The 19017-nt window shown below is 39.8% G+C and overlaps 1 protein-coding gene across 2 annotated transcripts in view; it reads right to left on the reverse strand.

Moving 5' to 3' along the window:
- Positions 1 to 236: 236 nt before the first annotated feature.
- Positions 237 to 19017, reverse strand: part of erbb4b (erb-b2 receptor tyrosine kinase 4b) — a 276507-nt gene continuing 257726 nt past the window's right edge. For both annotated transcript variants that reach the window (XM_058081635.2, XM_058081636.2), the window contains exons 21-28: positions 16831 to 16986; positions 15487 to 15562; positions 14164 to 14310; positions 12966 to 13063; positions 10708 to 10878; positions 9579 to 9813; positions 9321 to 9440; positions 237 to 8218 (exon numbers count right to left, since the gene is read on the reverse strand). In XM_058081635.2, the coding sequence (XP_057937618.2) occupies positions 7530 to 8218; positions 9321 to 9440; positions 9579 to 9813; positions 10708 to 10878; positions 12966 to 13063; positions 14164 to 14310; positions 15487 to 15562; positions 16831 to 16986 (1692 nt within the window). In that variant the 3' untranslated portion in view covers positions 237 to 7529. The remainder of the gene's footprint in view (positions 8219 to 9320; positions 9441 to 9578; positions 9814 to 10707; positions 10879 to 12965; positions 13064 to 14163; positions 14311 to 15486; positions 15563 to 16830; positions 16987 to 19017) is intronic.

A 19017-nucleotide genomic window follows, 5' to 3' on the forward strand; every position in this document is an offset into this window, starting at 1 on the left:
TTGAAATTATTATTATTTTTTTTATAAAATACCAAAATCGATTAATGATACAATCGTTTAATTAGGAATTAATTGTTGCAGCAACAGTCACACAGTTTGCAGCATTGTTCACATCAGCAGTAAACACACCAAGCTCAGTTTAATCAATGTAATGATGGTCTTTGCAAAATCACCACTAATGCACTTTGTCTGAAGTCTTTCAAGCAGATATTGTTTGCGGTCCCATTTCAGTGGTTTGATTTTATACGTTGCTAATCCCTTCAAATGCCACCAGTTATTGAAAATATTAAGAGTGTGCATCTAAATTGATTTTTTTTATCGTGTGGCCCTAAACAAAAGCATCGATTTTGTACCGGGAGCCGGCCTTGCGTTCAAATCAAGTCAATTAGAGAAACGTATCGAGCAGTGATTCTCCATTGGTTGGTTGCAATCCACTCAGGACTTTGCCTGGATAAAAATAAGTAATAATGTCACTCCATGCAGTCTATTTGACTAATAATTGAGGATGATAGTGATATAGATGACGAAGCAAAAAACCTGAACACACTAATACACTGTAAAGCACAATGTTTACTTTGTACTAAAACAGGTTAGGAGCCTTCAAGCAGTGATATGTCTAATAGCGATTCAATCTGAATTCAGGAAAAATGAATAAAATGCCATTGCACCAACCTTTTTTTTTCCCCCTTGTCGACTCTTACATGTTATGAAATAGAAACAAAAAATGAATTTCACTCGCCACAATCGTTCCTGTCTTTGGCATCTTTCTCTGTCAGAACTACCACCTTTATGTACTCTCTAACCACATCTGGAAACATCACCTTTTTGGTCTTTCTCTTTTTTTTCCTCTCCAGCAACCTTCCCCCAATATCATCACACATTTATAATCCTGTCCATTCTCATTATTCCCATGAATGATCATTCCCAAGCATCTTCAGCTCTGCCTGTTGTCTGTTGGGGAGAGCTGCCGTGTCCGGATCATACATCAAGTACCGTTCAGTAAATCTTTCCCTTCACTTTTCCTGATGCTCTTTTGTCACAAAGGATTGCTGACACTCTTCTCCACACTCGTTTCTCTGAACGATTGATCCCAAGTACTCCACATTCCTGATCTCTACCCTTTCATATAGGTCATTCGTCCACCTATCCAGGTTTTCCATCACCTTGCTCTCACTGAACATCATTGTCTATGGAGCCTCCTGTGTGACCTCACCTGTCAATCTTCCATCTACATTTTAATTACTCCAAATGAAATTAGATGCAGCCAATAAAGTGACACAAAAATTCGAGTTAGTAGATGCTCAGTCCTGAAAGGGAGTTCTTCTCCCGGAAGATACTGAAGAGAACTTCTTACAGGAGATTTTGTTTTTTTTTTCCATTTCTAGATGACAGTGGAACCTTAAACGGCACACGTGATCCAATCCAAAGAATGAATCGCTATTTAAGAGCACACAGGACCACACACCCCTTTTACTTCATATAACTCCATCCATCCTGCTTCTATGCTGCTTATTCTCACTCGGGTTATGGGGGTACGCTCAAGGCCATCTCAGCCGACTTTGGGCAAGAGGCGGGGTACACCCTGGACTGGTCGCCAGCCAATCACAGGGCACATATAGACAAACAACCATTCACACTCACATTCATACCTATGGACAATTTAAATGGTGTGACCAACGTGCTAATCGCTTTATGTACATTAATTATTCAATAATTTGAATTTTAATTATTCCCATTCACATAGCTTGTTTTGATTCCTGTTCCCAATGAGTCTTCATTGTGATCTTTTATTTGTGGATGGTTTACCACACTAACCAAAGTTCCTTTTGGATGAAATTTCTGAACTTCATCACTTTTTCCAGGGGAGGGGGAAAGTTTTGGAAGGACCTGAAATACCTGCCGAATAGAACGGTGGCTATTTTTTTTTGTCGGCAGACTGGGCATTACAGCTAAAAATCAAAATGAAAAAACATTGACCGATACTATAAATTTTTCAAAATTTCGTGTCTTTGACTTTTGAGGTTCAATTGTATTTTAGTATTCCCTTCAAGCTTTTCTGTTGGTATTACTCCAGCTGCCATTTTTTTTCTCCATGCAATTCTGCCGTCACCTCAAAGGAGGCGAGAGGAACTCCAGTCACGTGAGGTCAACACCACCAGTTGACAGCACACTTGCACTCTTTGCCTTTGTAACATTGATGCATTGCTCTGGTAACATTTGTGGAATGCCAATACGTTAGTCATACCGGCTGCGGGATTGCAACCTAGTGCTTGTTGTCGAAGGGTTTCTGTGTGAGATGTTGGGTTACACATTTCCCCTTGCAGAACGACGCAGGAAAGTGGTTGAATTTGCATTCCGAAAGCTAAAAGCCCCCATTGCTGCATGAGAGCTTCCATAGGTATTCTCTTCCAGCTGATTGGCTTTTGTCTTCCATTAAGACCCATTATGAAGCTTTATGGTGACTCTCAATGACTGTCACTGCACTTATACACATGAGCCCTAATAAGGCTGTATGGTGGATGGTGAAAAGTGACTTACATAAGTGACTTTTGACTCTGAAAGCAAAGAAGGTCTTCTTTGCACATATTTACTATACATTAAGAACTCAAGTAGCAGAGATAATGATTGGGACAACTGAAAATGGAAATACAGCATCTTTGCCCTTGTAACAGCTAACACTTTGAGGAAAAAGCTTTCTACTACTGTGTGATTTATTTTCTTTGCAAGGTGAAGAACCTTGCTTGTGACCTTCTATCACGAGGTGTCCAAACTTTATCCACATACTGAAAAATGAAAGGATATTTAGTAAAGCAACACACGTAGATATGCGAAGAAGTTATACTGTATGTATTTCATTTAAAAAACAGCATCTCAGCTTTGTAATAAAGGTGAAACAGCATATGATAAGTCACATTTTCCCAATTTTTGACACATATATTTTTTGATTTCCAAAAGATTGAAATTTTTTCATAAATAATTTTCTTCTCACAGTATGACTTTATTCCCATAATCATTCCTAACTTTTTCCTCAACCTAATTTCCCCCCAAATTCTATTTTGTTCATTTCTCATAATATTGACTATTATATAGTGATATGACTATTATATATGAGTTAAAGGGTATTTTTAATGCTCATTTTCAGCCCCTTGTATTGAGTTGTGGACTCCTATAGCGCAACTACACTTGAAAGTAGAACTACACAGAAAGCTTTCTAGAGCTTCCAGAACCTTTTCCTGCTGTATTTGCTTGGATTTCCAAAAAATTTAATGTATTCCACCCACGATCCACCTTCAGTCATGCCTACTCCAATGCGATTGGTCCTACTCATCTTGGACACGCCCATATAAGGAAGTCATCAGCTGGATAGAGTCTTTTTCTTTGCTATTCACAACTTTATTCTATTAAAAACATTATTTTTCCTCATAACTTTACAACTTTACTCTAAGTTCATATTTTAAGCATCTGAAAATGCCTTTTTTCTTTCAATATTTTGACCTATTTAATTTGTATTCTTTTAAAACATTATTTTTTTCCATTGCTGATGCTTTTTTTTCCCCAACAATTTCATCTTTGTTCTTGCACATTTTTATGAGTTTATTCTCATATTTTGACTTTATTCCCATAATATGAGTTTTATAACGTCTTTTATAATGTCTTTTTTTTCATATTAAAATTGGGTAATTTTTCCTCATATTATTATGGTAGTCTTGTGAAATTACCAATCTAGATTACAATTTGTGGTTTCCATCGTTTACGTTTGCCTCACAACCAAAAGGTCCCCAGTTCAAAACCGGGTGGAAACATGATCTTTCTGCTTTCAATTCTCAGTTTTGCCCTGTGATTGGCTGGCGACCAGTCCAGGGTGCGCCCCACTTCTTGCCCAAAGACAGCTGGGATAGGCTCCAGCATGCCCGTATAGAAAATGTATGTATGGATTACAACTTTTTCCATAATATTTTGACTTTATTTTCTGAAAATTTCCATTTTTGTTGCTTTGCACAGCTGCAAGCCACACTTTGGACACCACTGTGCTATGCTTCTATTGGTAAGAAAGTGAGTATCAAGCATCTCCACTAATATTGTTACATGGCCTTTTCTATTGAAAAACATGTTAACTCTTAATGGAGAGCCAGCGTGCAGCCAAGCTGGAGCCCAATGAAGTGCTCCCCCATAAAAGCAGAGAACTAAACTATGACAAAACCCGTCTGAGTCATCTCCTGGACAAACATATTGTGCAGGCACCAACATTTTTTTTTTCAAAAGTCAAAAAGTGGATGATAATGAGTGGAGTGTGTTATGAAAGACACGACTCAACTGTGTTTTTTGAATTTTTGACCAAAGAGCAAACAAGTTATGCAATACAAGCACTAGAATTTGTGTTTTATCATTAAGAGCCATGCATTATTAGAAAATGTGGATGATTCCCTGACATGTGGAAAAAGTCACTGTGACTTGTTTGAAGTATCATGTCGTGACCAAATGGTTCATTGTTACTTTCAGTAATTGACTGAACAAATGTGTTTTTGTTCCAAATTGGTGTCTGCTTAATGACTTATAATTGTCTTAATACTCAGGTCTGCACTTTTATCTTCTCCCCTGGCTTTACTATCCCTGTTCTTCTATTTCACGTCTGATATATACTTTGTCTTTCATTAGAGTTTGATAAATTCAACACAGTTAAAAATGAGTGTAACTTCAAGAATGAAGTATTCCCTGTTTTGTATATGTGCAGAGGTGCTTATAAAAATGTCTATTCCCTGATACAGCTCTCCCTGGATTAACTCAAACTGGATTTACACTGCAGCTCACTATGGCCAATTCCAAGTTAGTGCCTATAGCCATTTTTTCCCTGTCGACACGCAAAATACATGTGATTATTGTGATAACGAATATATAGTGGACCGCCGCACATTCGCAATGTGCATATTTTCAGTCAAGCAATTTTTTTTCGCAGAAAATACGATTTTTCTGCAGAAAACACACTGCATTCACCCTAAATCAGTAAGAATTTACAAATAATAGATAATGCAGGTAAAATATACAGCATACATGTACCAGCCCACAATGTTTACATATCTGTCTTCACTGATCACTGATCAGGCCTCACTGATCATGTTTTTTCGCCAAGTGCTGAGATGCTACACTATGTTTGAGGGTACTTAAACACCATAGTTATGTGAGGCAAAGAGAAACTGAAACCCACATCCAATGGATGGATTCAACAATGCTCACTTGTGACACTCCCATGGAATAACAGTGCAGCAAATCGATAAAGGACAGATACTGTACAAATATGTATTCATGCTGACTGGCTTATGGGTAAGACACAAGGCAAAAGAGCAAGAAAAAATAGGAGGAAGTCTAAGTTTCCCAGCAAAGGGAACACGGGGATAAAAAAAAAGAGATATTTTTGTCAGTTCCGAGGGTTTGGGGACTCCGAATATTGAAGAATTAATCTTTTCTGTGGACTCCAACTGCACTAAATAAAAGGTCAACTTGATCTCAGGTTGCTTAACAGTTAGCATGAAGTGCAACCACTACATACGTAAGCTCGGGGTCTGCCGAAAACCTCTTTCTTGTTGATGGGAACATGTCCAAAGGAGAAACTGCTTGTAATGCCACATCAATTTTTATTGGTTATGTAATGGTCATTGAATAATCGAGCACCGCCCCTTCCTCCTCAAACTGCAGATGCGTCTCAGCGATTTCTCGATTCGCCATGACAGGTCTAGACAGACATGTTGGAAGCTTTATTTTCATCTGCCACATTCATTATGTCTGACGCAGAAGATCCGATTTCATCTGCCTTGTATTCCAGTATTTCATGTCAACACACCATGCACACTCACACGTCAGGAGCGAATCACTAATCGACATGTACCAATATTGGCCTCCGTTCTAGTCAATCTGTGCTTTAGTACAATCCCTTTCCGGTTTGCATGGGGGTATCAATAAAAAAATAGGGATATAATGTAGCTTTTATGCACTTTTGTTCAAAATTTTCAGAACAAAAGTGCAACAATTTACATTTTGCACTGTTGGATCTTATGAAGGTTCTAAGTAGTGCTTCAAAATGCAAAAAACGCCACAAAAAAATATGGCTGTTCCTCAGCCGATCAAAAGTTTTAGAACGAAACCGCCCTAAAATATAAATAAAATAATCAAAAAAGGACTCCTGCCGTTCTTGTTAATCACAAAGATTAGTTTGGGTATGATTGATGCCATGTTAGCAGGAGGCTTGTGGGAATGTTGCTCCAGTTGGTGAAGATGGCTTTAGTGGAGAGCATTTGCTGGCATCCCTTGCCATACATCCCCAAATGTTCTTCTCTGAAAGCAGCCCTTTGTCCAGCGGGCATTGTGAACTGCAGCCTTGTCCTGTTGAAAAAGCCAGTCATGAGGTTTTTCAGTCATGTTTCCCCCTCCAACATCTCCACATCGCCAGGAGACGTTTGATGCCCCTGATGGTGGCCCCTATCGCTATGCTGTGTGGAAAACATCTCAGGTGGGATCTCACAGTAATGCTGGAAGCCATTAGGACCACTCTAATGCTTGTTTACTCAAAGAAAACTTTCCATCTCACTTTTTCCATTTTAAGTTATACTAAGAACCTCCTACCCAACAGTGCAAACTGTACATTGTTATAATTTAAGCAACTGGTCTGTAGTGTAAATCCAGCCTAAGTAGTCACTAAGATGCACGGTTGATGTGGATGGCAGTAGAATCAATAGCACAACAAATGTAACCATATAAGCAATATTCACCTTACGCTTTCTACCGTTTTCCATGAAACTGCTGTGACATTTATTCAGTGACGACCCTTTCTATGTACCGCACCTGTGCCTTTATATACAGACAGTGTCTTCCACCTGAAGGTTAACAGCACTCCCCTTGCAGAATACATTTCAAGTGGCAGAGGGTTTATCTGACAAGGTGAATGTATTTACTTCCATGAATTCATGTTTGGTAATTACACTGCTGTGTCAAGGCTGGCAGCACATGTGTAAAATAATTATATGAGCGGCATGTGATAAATATTTGAATTCCATTACTGGTGTAAGAACATGTGAGAGCTTTGTGTGGGTTTGCAACATCTGGGCTCTTTAACATGACTGCAACTTTTTGCACGGCGAGTCACGGCATAACTCTGCAGGCTTGCATCAGTTTCTGAAGCTACACACAAGCAATGCCTTACCTGCGCTTGTTGCCATGAGCAATTTCTACTCGGTTGGTAGTGGGCAGAAAAAGTATAATACAAGTAAAGTCGCAGCAATGATCCTCTCTTTGGGCTATCTTTGTACCTTTTCCTGCTGTTTTTAAAAGCTGGTTCTCCGGTTTTACTATCGTAATTTCTGGACATGTCACTGCCTAAAACAAGGAAACCGTATGGATTGTGGTTAGAAAAGAGCTGGATGAGTTGTGTGAGGCTCAGTCTTACAGTCAAAAATGAAATCACAAAGAGAAGTCCACAAGGGGTTCATTCATTCTCCTTTACCCCCCCTCCGTCTTTTTCATGTGCTACAGCTGGGCGACTACACCACTGTGTTCCTTTGTCTGTAAGGGGGGGGTGGTAACACATTACCAGCTTTCATAGCCGCCTCGGACAAGTATTCCTGGTTTTCGGCAACAGCAGGGCGAATGCGTCCGTTCTGTCGGTAAAAGAAGCGTGTACTGCAGTCCTGCAGGTACTCCGGATTGTGTAGAGATGTTTTTGGGGGGAGACTGTGCTGCCAGTATTCGGGATTGTCAAAAGTGGCTTTCTTGCTTTTCTTATCAAACATGATGGTGCCACCGGTAATGCCTGAGTGCATCGCATGTCCCGAATGCCCCGGGTGCAGGGTGTGTGATGGGTACGGGTGTGGGAGGTGAGCGGGGGCAAGCACATATCCGGAGGAGGCGGCCGCGTGGCTCGATGTTGATTTGTTGACTGTCTGTGATACTGTTTGGGCAGCAGAAGTCCCCGGGAGAGAGAAGGAGACCGCAGAAGCGTATGCGTTCTTGTCCCCGGGGTTAAGGAAGGTATTCAGGTAAAGTGGCTCGTTGACATACTCATCGTTCTTGTGGGTGGAGTGGCTATTGGAGGCGGCTGCAGCGGTGGTAGCAGCAGAAGCAGCTCCTGTCATGTGCAGAGTGTGGCAGCCTGCTCCATCAACCACTGCATGGGCTTCACCATTCCTCCGACGTGTAATGAAAGGGTTTTCTTCTACAGGGTTGATGAAGTCTGCAAACAGAAACATTTATGTACATCGCTTTAGATCCATCGCCTAAATCTCAGTTAATCTTTGCTGTAGGTGAGAAGGAATGCTCATTAGAGTACCCAGAATGGCAACTAGCAGGATGTGGCATCAGTCATTTGTTGGACTCATGTTATGCTGCATAGAAATAATGGTAACAAGGTGACTCATTCTCTCAGCAAACACATTCGTTACAGCTGTATATTTTCATAAGAGAACCAACACAAGAGCTTCATCCAACAAATCTGAATTAACAGGGACAATGATATTAAAATTTGATTATATTTTTTAATTATACCTGGGAAAATTTAAGACACAACTTTGTTATTTTGTCTGTTTTATCTTTACTAAATAACATTATTCCCAAATTCCAAATACAAAATATTGTATTTTTTTTTTACAACACCACGTGGACTATGTGGGTATTAAAATAAATGCTAATGGGATAAATAAATGCTAATATACATGCAAAACAATACTATTTTGCACTAATGTAAAACCCCCAAGACATGCTTGGTAACCTCCCCTAAAAAGCAGCAGTAATAAACGGTTTGGTGATTCGCAGTTGGAAACAACCTTTTGCCAATTTACCTAAAAAAAAAATTCATTCATTCATTTTCTACCGCTTTTTCCTCACAAGGGTCGCGGGGGTGCTGGAGCCTATCCCGGCTGTCTTTTGAGAGGCGGGGTAAACCCTGGACTGGTGGCCAGCCAATCACAGGGGCAATGAACATTTGTTTTATCTTAACTACTAAATAACATTATTCCCAAATTCCAAATAGAAAATATTGTATTTTTTTTTTACACCACGTGGACTATGTGAGTATTTAAATAAATGCTAATATACATGCAAAACAATACTATTTTGCAGTAATGTATAACCCCCAAGACATGCTTGGTAACCTCCCCTAAAAAGCAGCAGTAATAAACTGTCAAACAGTTTGGTCATTCGCAGTTGGAAACAACCTTTTGCCAATTTACCTTAAAAAATGCTTTTTTTTCTAAATCTGCAAATTCTCATGCAGGGATGAGTCTACATTCTATATATTGTATACGTCTATAGTCAGTTGCTAAGAATGTCAAAGTAACCTGAACTCTTCTTGGCAGTTGTATACGTCTCCTGTTCCTTCTCCCCTTTGCCTCCTCGTTCTGCCAGAAAAGCAGTCGGGTCAGAGCTGTAACGCTGCCCACTGCAGTCCTCTCGTCCACCTGAGGGAATAAAAAGAACGACAGTATGACTTAATTAATACTTAATATTCTAAATGCTGAATGCAGGACTGTTAAGATGTTAGGACTTTGAGATTATCATCATCCGCTACATCCTGTTCATGTTTTGGGTACCGCTACCTTGTCCTGCAGTGACGGCTGAGCCAGCGACAAGGACACTTGATCTCGGAGAGGCCTGTTTCCTCAGGGTGCCGTTACATCGTGGATCCTCATGTTTGGAACGGGCAAATCCACCAACACTCTGTGCTCCTAAGGCCGGATCTTGGGACACAATGCAGGCTCCAGTAACAGGGGGGACTCTTGGGAGGGTGGCTAGCATGTCTTGCAGACTAAAATTCGGGTCCTGGTAGCCGATCTGGTTTGGAATTGAAAGAAGAACAAGGAAAGGTGGAGGAATTGAGCAGAAGAAGTCCAAATGAAGTTCAAGTTACTACACAAACAATAAATTAATGGTTATAGATTCAAATTAAATAGTACAAGATACATATAGCCAGATCAATTTTGGTCTACACCCCCATTAAATATTGTTTTTCAACATCCCAGTCACCCAAAACACTCTCCCTCTTGTATCATATGGACACAGCCCTTTTTTCCGTGTGAAAAAAAAGTGATATACTGTATGAAAAATACTGTATATTTAATGGGTTCTTCCACTCATGCAGGGATTTGTACTTGTGGTCCGCCTGCAGCTATTAGATGAAGCTGCAGTGCTCACGCTGTGCTCTCATTCCTCTGTTGCTATATTGACTACATCACTCCTGCTCAGTCGCCATTTACACCTCTCCTCCTTCACCCTGACTGGTCGCCAGCCAATCACAGGGTACATATAGACAAACAACCATTCACACTCACATTCATACCTATGGACAATTTGGAGTCACCAATTAACCTAGCATGTTTTTGGAATGTGGGAGGAAACCGGAGTACCGGAGGCGAAAACCCACGCCACAAATGCCACCACACAGAGATGGCCGAGGGTGGAATTGAACCCTGATCTCCTAACTGTGAGGTCTGCGTGCTAACCACTCGTCCGCCGTGCCGCCTTTTCTTCAAGTCCCCATTTGTATTAATAAGATGCATTCATTATATCTTTTTGCCCACCTGCCACCCACTGAAAATGGCTCACCCACCAGTTGAGAATATCAGATATTATTTGATTCCGGTGTTATATTGGTACTTTTTACACACATTCACTTGTGTCTTCCATGTTTAAATCTGAAGATTTAGGAGATTCTACAGACCAAAATACCTTGCCGGGATCCAAGCGTGTTTGTGAAGTGTACGTCAAAGGTGGGGAATTTAGGGTGTGGGGCACCACATACTCCTCAGCATCCATCAGGTCTTCCAACTCCTCTTCATCCAGGAGACTCTGGAAGAACTTGCTATCGTTGGGATTGGGTAGCTTCATACGGTCATCACCCTAAGAAAAAATGATACAACATAGAATAAAATGGGTTAAAATGCCGCCTTTTCCTTTCATGATCCCATGCAAGGGAAATGTCTTGCAATTGAAATGTTATTTGTAGTCATAAACTGAATATGTACTGCATAAAAATACAATATGTATTAATACTCCTTTTTTCCCATCCTTCATTGAAAGTGGTCTTTGTTGCAGAGTTACAAGGAATCCAATGGTCTTTCATTAAGATTAAATGAATTCCCAGAGATTCCTTAACGGAAAAGAAAAATGATTAGAGAAGTCGGTTATTGACTGTGGTGGATGCTCACAGTTCCATGCACGGTTTACTTTTTCATTTACCCTCATACATATTCATGGAGGTACATGGAGATGATGTCAACCTCTCTGAAGTGAGTTAACATGGGAGGAATATCATTGTGTCAGATGGATGCCTTCAGTGATGGTGTGTTATGTACAGTATTAGCCGCAACAACATAGAATACTACTACATCACATGCAGTAGCTCTGAAATGCAGGTTCCTGCATAATTGGGATATCAGTTGAGGCGTAGCTTGATGGATGAAGGGTAACCGCCACAGGTCTTGATTATAATGCAGATTCTCACTGCAATGACCTGCCGACCTTGAAGAGATTAAATAAGTGACTCCACACTGCCCTTGTGTGCCCTTGAAAATTGGTGTGGCTCAGTGTAGATATGCTTCTGCATCGTCACTATGCTCTCAAACGCGGATTCTTTTATGCATGCCGATCAGAGAAAATGCGCACATGTTTGTGTATATAAAGTCAGAGTTGAGTCTTCATTTTATGTACATGTTCCTTGTCAGCGCTCTGATGAACATTCAGTGATTATTGGATCACTGAATCAAAAGCCACCTCACTGATTTTTAATCATGGGAGTTGACTAAATGAAAATATACTCAAGGCATTGAATTGATTGCTTACGCAGTGTCTATGTTGTCTTAAAAGAAGTCTCACCTCTCATTCTAGTCTGACGAGGATGTCTCATTTAGTCAGACTAGAGCAGTCCTACCAAGTCTTGAACCGTTCAACTAGTTACTAGACTAGATAGGCCAGGTTGTGTCACGGGTTCATGCTCAAAGACAAGATAGGACAGAATCTAGTCTGACTCCTATGAAGTCACACCTATGTTTTATTTTAAAAAAAATTATCAACTTTCCCACTTTATGCTTCTATTCAGATTAGAGATGTCCTATCTAGTCAGACTAGTATTTCAGCACGAAACAATGTATTTAGACTATTTAGCCTGACACCAGTCAGAGTTGAACTGACTAGATAGAAGTCAGACGAGACTTATCCTACCTAGACTAAATCATAGGTAAACGGTGTAAACTGTTAACTGTAATACCACGTCCCAGCACACCAGCTGCTTGTCCTCCTGGTCTTACCCAAAACTGTGTTTTCGCTAGTTGACATATAAACAAAACAAGTAAATTTAAATTCATTCATTCATTTCTACCACTTTTTCCTCACGAGGGTCGCGGAGGGTGCTGGAGCCTATCCCAGCTGTCTTCGGGCGAGAGGCGGGGTACACCCTGGACTGGTGGCCAGCCAATCACAGGGCACATATAGACAAACAACCATTCACACTCACATTCATACCTATGGACAATTTGGAGTCGCCAATTAACCTAGCATGTTTTTGGAATGTGGGAGGAAACCGGAGTACCCGGAGAAAACCCACGCATGCACGGGGAGAACATGCAAACTCCACACAGAGATGGCCGAGGGTGGAATTGAACCCTGGTCTCCTAGCTGTGAGGTCGCTAACCACTCGACCACCGTGCCGCCCTGTAAATTTAATTAATTAATTAAGTTAATTAAAGTAAATATAAATAAAATAAGTGTGTCTTAAAATTATTTGACTAATTTGTCTCTGCTGCTCACAGTAAATGTTCGCCGATGAAGTGTTAGCAAGCTATTACCTTCAACAGCCTCATGTTCTGCCATCAGTATTACATTTGTGGTTTTGCTCTCAAAACTCTTGTTTGTTTGGCCAAAATTCTCCTCCATTTTAAATTGAAAACAGTCCAGTGTTAATGTGACTAAAGCGATCCCGACTGGCGTACCTGAATGACGAGGTATCGCTGCGGATCACGGGCCATCCTGGTAAACTCTGCTGCCAGCTCTCTGAATTTGGGTCGGCTATCTGCATCGATCATCCAGCCTGGAACAAATACAAGACTTTTTTCTATAAACCTGAATAATCATAAATTGTGTGCATATGAATTCTTTGGATATGGTTTGGATTTGAGTGACACAAGAATATTGAGAAACTATATCGAGGAACTGTCACAGTTAATGGCATCCTGATTTTCGATTCACGGACATTCTAAACAAAAATTTCCTTCTTCCATATTCCAGACACAAGCAATACTTTCAAATTGAGTATCCTTTACTTGAAATCACGTCAGTCAGTCTAAAAGATAAATACTGCTTTATGACTGGTAAACGCAGTAAAGACCTCATTTGTGTGTAGAGATCAGTGATGACTTGATCCATTTTTACAATGAGAGAATGGAAGGGATTATATAAGAGTGTATCTTTATACATATATAGAAATGCTGTATAAGCCAGTAAAAATAATCATAGTCCAATTATCCGTATTGTACAGACTGCACCTGAAAATGCAACAAAAGAGTATGCAAGCGTATTCAAGAGTCAAATTGAATGTTGAATACTATAAATTTGTACATGTTGGCAGAAAGTTGGACTGAAAGTCCTCCCCGCCCTTCACGTCCCACTATTGGAGAAGCAATGGTATAATCTTTTATTTAAAAAATGATCACCATTGTGCCTCACTTTTCAACTTTCCAGAGTGGCGGCCTGAGCTTATTATGTGGAAGAAAATTTCTAGTGTGTTTTTTTTTTTTTTTTTTTTGCAGTTGTGTGTCGTGACACAAAGTCACCCAACAGACAGGTGACAATGACCTCATCCTGCTGTGAGTGTGTGCGTGTGTGTGTGTGTGTGTGCTTGCCAGGTAGCTGCTGGTTCACGGTGTCACCAGGAACCAAGGTGACTGCGAGCACAACAGCCTGGAGGCTGAGGCGACACTGGCGCAAAATCAGAGGTTTACTTTGCCGCCATGCCAGGATAAGGGTGGCGATCCAATACAGCCAACTTGTTGGTAGCGGGGTTGCAGACAGTTCATGTGGAATAACTTTCAGCTAAATATTTTAATCGAGGGCCAGTCGGATCCCTCTGTAGCGCTAAGTCATTTGCGGTGTTAATGCATTGTGACACATCCGTGATTACTATGTGCATACATTTGACTAAGACCATGTAGACGTCAATAGTGCAGATGGGTGGCTGGGGGAGGCGCTCCCCTTTCTCCAGTAGGTCTGGAATATCTCTGGTTGAGATTCCATCATATGGTTTTCCTCCAAAGGTCATCAGCTCCCATATTGTTACCCCTAAAATGAAAATATGATTTGAAAAAACAACAGCAAACATGAGCTATTTTTCCAATTGTTACACAGAATTATTTCCTTTGGTTTCAGTCTACAAATGAACCTGTGGCTGTGTTCGAAACCGCATACTTACCAACTACTCATACTAACTACAGTAAAGTCTCGTTATATCGATATTGTCGGGAGCTGGAAAAAAATATCGATATAACCGGACTGTCGATATATCCGATCCTGCGCCGAACTGCATTAAAAGTGGGCAATAATGCACTCGACATTGTTCTATAGTATAGAAAAAGTATAGAAAATAAAGTTGACTGGAAGCAGCCGTTCGCCGTGTTCTTTTTTGGTATTGAAATCCTTAAGCAAAGATTGATTTAAGCTGCTTTTGTATCGATATAAGCAGACCAAATTGACTGGCGGGAGATGAAAAGGGCATCCTAGTAACCGGATTATCATAATAACCGGGTATCGTACTAACGGAACTAATTATATCATAAAAGACTAGAAATTAGCCGGGAAATGAAAATAGTATCGTAATAAGCAGTACTTCGATATAACCGATATCGATATAACGAGACTTTACTGTATTTGAGTATGTGGTATGTCTACACTGGCAGTACACGATTTTTGAGTATGCGAGAAGTTCCCGGATGCATACTGCATTCACCAGAAATGTTGAGTATGTATCATTAGCTTACTACTCACACTCAAATTACCCAGGATGCAACATGAAAAAAAACAAAACATTGCAGGATATATTGCGAGTTGGTTTTTGCCAAATTCGTCCAAACTAAATTGTAAGCGGTTGGTATTTGGATAAATAAATGCCACACTCGGGATCTAAACAGCCACTTTCTCGCCAGATTAAAAAAAAAAATCTCAATAAAGTGATGTATTTACAGAGTTTAGCGCTAAAGTGAAATCAGCTTGGGCCTGTCGATTTCGGCTCGGGTAGGAGCTCAATGCATTGTGGGTTATCATGTAGTATGCTGTAGTGTAAACGCTTTGCATACTGTCTGATGGATTGGGTATGCAGTATGGAGTGTGGATAGTATGGGCATATATTTATGTAGTAGTAAGTATGCGGTTTCAAACACATCCTGTGTGTGTTTTCAAGCAATCCAATGATTAAACAAAAAAATAATTACCCGTAAAATGAACACCTTAATGCAATCTTACCATAACTCCAAACATCACTCTGATGAGTAAACTTTCGGTAGTGAATACACTCCAGGGCCATCCATTTAATGGGCATCTGTCAAGAAGAACAGTCACTTCAAACATACAATATTCAACGGAATTGTCTGTTTTGATGAAGATGACCCCCCGCGACCCTCGTGAGGAAAAAGCAGTAGAAAATGAATGAATGAATGAATGATTGGCAAAGGCTCTCAAATCTCAAAATGGCCTAAAGTGTCATTTGCAGTTAAAGTTAATAATCATTAATTGTTAATTAATTGTTAAATATTGCAGAAACAAAAAGAGCATTGATGTCGTATCATGTTTATGAATCTCACTGGAGTCATGTAACTGACTTTGTGTACGTGCATGCTCCCCTGTCTCTGCTGCCTGCAAAAGCCAGAATCCATTACCCAGCTGTTGCTGATTAGCTACAAGGTGCAACATGACCTCGCGTCGAGCTGCGTTTCTGACCTCCTTGCTCCTCTTTCCAGCTACGGACGGCTACCGTCCTCCCATCTCGGCTTGCAGTCTAACTCGCAAGCCAACCACAAAAAAAAATGACAACAATTTGATATTCTTAGCTGCCAACTCTGTGGAATATTCTTCCACCATTTAGGAGGGAGGTTTGTTGAAAATGCCTTTTTCCAGGAAACACTTAAATAAACATGTGGTTTTTTTTTTTAATAAATATGTTTGCTTGTGAATCCTTAATTTTATCCTTCCTTTATGCAGCAGTTATCAGTCGTGTTCACATTTTGTAGTTTTGTTTTCAATTTTTCACACTTTTTTGGAAGCTCGACCTTTTTTGGCCCCATGGCGGCTTATTGAATAGTCACACTCAATAAAAACTGAACAAGCAATGAGTCAGTTAGCTTTTTTTTTAGGCACTCAATTCAGCAGAATGATGCAGTACAGAGCATACGGACTTGTTAAGTGCACAGAGACAGATCAACGGATTATACAAAAACTAGCGTGTTTAAAAACAGAGGTTTGACTTTACTTTAAATACATCATAAATTTGTGACCTATCTGCTTTTTATTTGTAAATCTTAGAAATAACAGTAACATTGTTTCCTCTGTGCTTTTTGCAGTCAGGCTTACACTGGTCTGTGTCTGCTTTACATGAAGTAAAAAAAGTAACCGCTTTTGGGGGTTTTGGGACCCCCCCCCCAAAAGGTTGGAAGTATATTGTTCTAAAAGATTGCTTATCAATTGACTTTCAAGGTTATCATCCTTCTACCATGTGGGACTACTTAGTAGGTTTAAATATGACAGGTCATGTTTGATGACATTGTTGTTAAATTACCTTGCATAAATGACAAATGTTTAACTGCAATTTACCTTGCCTCCATCTGCATTATATTCCTTCTCATTAACATCGAGCAGGCGGGCCAAGCCAAAGTCGGTGATCTTGATATGGTTGGGGGATTTCACCAGGACATTGCGAGCTGCCAGATCCCTGTGGACCAGCCTACGCTCCTCCAGATACATCATCCCCTGCAACACACAAGCACACGTGTACATTTGCTTTAATTGAACTCATTTATATGTAATATCCATTCACGCAAGCATCAACATGTACCGGCAGTGACCTGCACAAATAAACACACGCAAGACTGACTCTTGTTCAACATCGCCGTCTGTCTTTACCGTCCTCATCACTGTAATGCGCTACCACCATCAAGACCCCATTAGGTTCTTCATAATTATTGTTGTAATTATCATTACTACCACACTGTTATTTTCCTGCAAGTTCTCATCAATCAGCAAACCAGCTGTGGAAAAGCCCTTTTTATTGTGAAACAACAACAGCATCCATAAGCATCAACCCAGAACAGGATTTTCAATTATAGCAGAATCCATGAGAACAAGAAACCAATTTCAATGACTTTTATTTATGAACAAATCAAAAATCCATCTAGTCTTACGGTGTCCCTGCTAAGACTTTAATTACAAATTCCAATGTACCTAAAAAGGTCAACGGCCAGAGAATAAATTTGATATTCTCAATTTAGATGAAGTTGCCCCTGGGTTCATGTTTGTTTCATGACTCAAACATAGTTCATATTTGTTGCCACATTTATCAGTAAACGTACTTTAAAACCCTCATAACAGCCCACATACTTAAAAATATTATGCCACTCTTGATGTTTAGTGTGAAACAAAATGCAAACTTAATAATAATCATTATCAAGTAGGGTGACCGTAGGTTGATTACCAAAAACAAGGACACAGAGGTGTGAGCAAATCAAATGATACGCAAGGTTTATACTATATACTCATCTTTACATTTATATTACCTAATGTACTATATATAATCACAAAAATATGGCTTTTAAGATAGTTTACTGAGTAGGGGAGTAGAATGGGTGACGGTGACGTCGGGGGTTCAGACTGGAGTTTTAGCTTGTCGTGAGTTATGGCTGCAAAAAACAGTCGCCGGTCTTATTACTATTATTATGATTATTATTGTGCCTGTTGTGAGATAATTAAAACTTGCAATAAAAGCCTGTTTCTGCAATCAATTCTACTGCTTGTCTCCTCAAACACTTACGGATACCTTGTGACCAATGTAGACGTACATTCACAATTTGAATTATCTTCATAAGGGCTTTATGTATTTTATTTAATTCAGTAATTTTTGAAAATTTTTATGATAGGCAAAAAAATGTACAATTTCCATTTTTTCATTAATTGTAGGCTATGGCTGAATTCAATCACAAAGGAGCATGATTAATTAATGAATATATGATTGGAAAACTATGGTAATTATGGTGTGGCGACTGTATTATAGAATACAGTTGGTTCCATAGCTGACCGCATTAAATTAATTTTAATCAATTAATCAATGATAATTTTCATTGTTAAAGCATAAGAAACGTGTTTTAGGTCTGTGTTTAGGAGCCCTGTAGATATGTTAATATCTAATCTCTAATTATTCATTGTTTACATCGCAGTACATCTCTTATGCTTATGCTCTTTGCCAAGCATTAACAATTGTTATGTGAATAACTCCATCCAGCCGCTTATCGTCACTAGGTTCGCTGATATGCTGGAGCCTATCCCAGCTGTCTTCGGGCGAGAGGCAGGATTCACCCTGGACTGGTGGCCAGCCAATCACAGGGCACATATAGACAAACAACTATTCCCACTCACACTCATACCTATGGAGATTCAATGTTATGTCATGATATTTTACAAGGAACTGATAATACCTATTGTGCATTACAACAAAAGTATGGGAAGAAGAAGGGAACTTACAGGATGTAAAAAGTGCAACTCTCAGATACGACAAAGAATAACTGGACCTATTTCCTTTTAGACAGGAACGAAAAACAGTCCTGTTGTGAAGACTAACAAATTGGATTTACTTGAATGAAAGGAATTATGGATGAAGGAGGAGTGCCGGTGGTGGTGGGGGGAGTTGAGCAGGAACAGCCTAAGAAGTGGGATTACATTACTGAAGCTCCAATCACACATTTTGTTCTCTTGAAGGAGCAAACATGTGGTCTCACTCAGTATATACAC

This window comes from Doryrhamphus excisus, linkage group LG12 (assembly GCF_037039965.1).
Source record: "Doryrhamphus excisus strain RoL-2023G ecotype Guam linkage group LG12, RoL_Dexc_Guam_v1.1, whole genome shotgun sequence".
NCBI lineage: Eukaryota > Metazoa > Chordata > Actinopteri > Syngnathiformes > Syngnathidae > Doryrhamphus > Doryrhamphus excisus.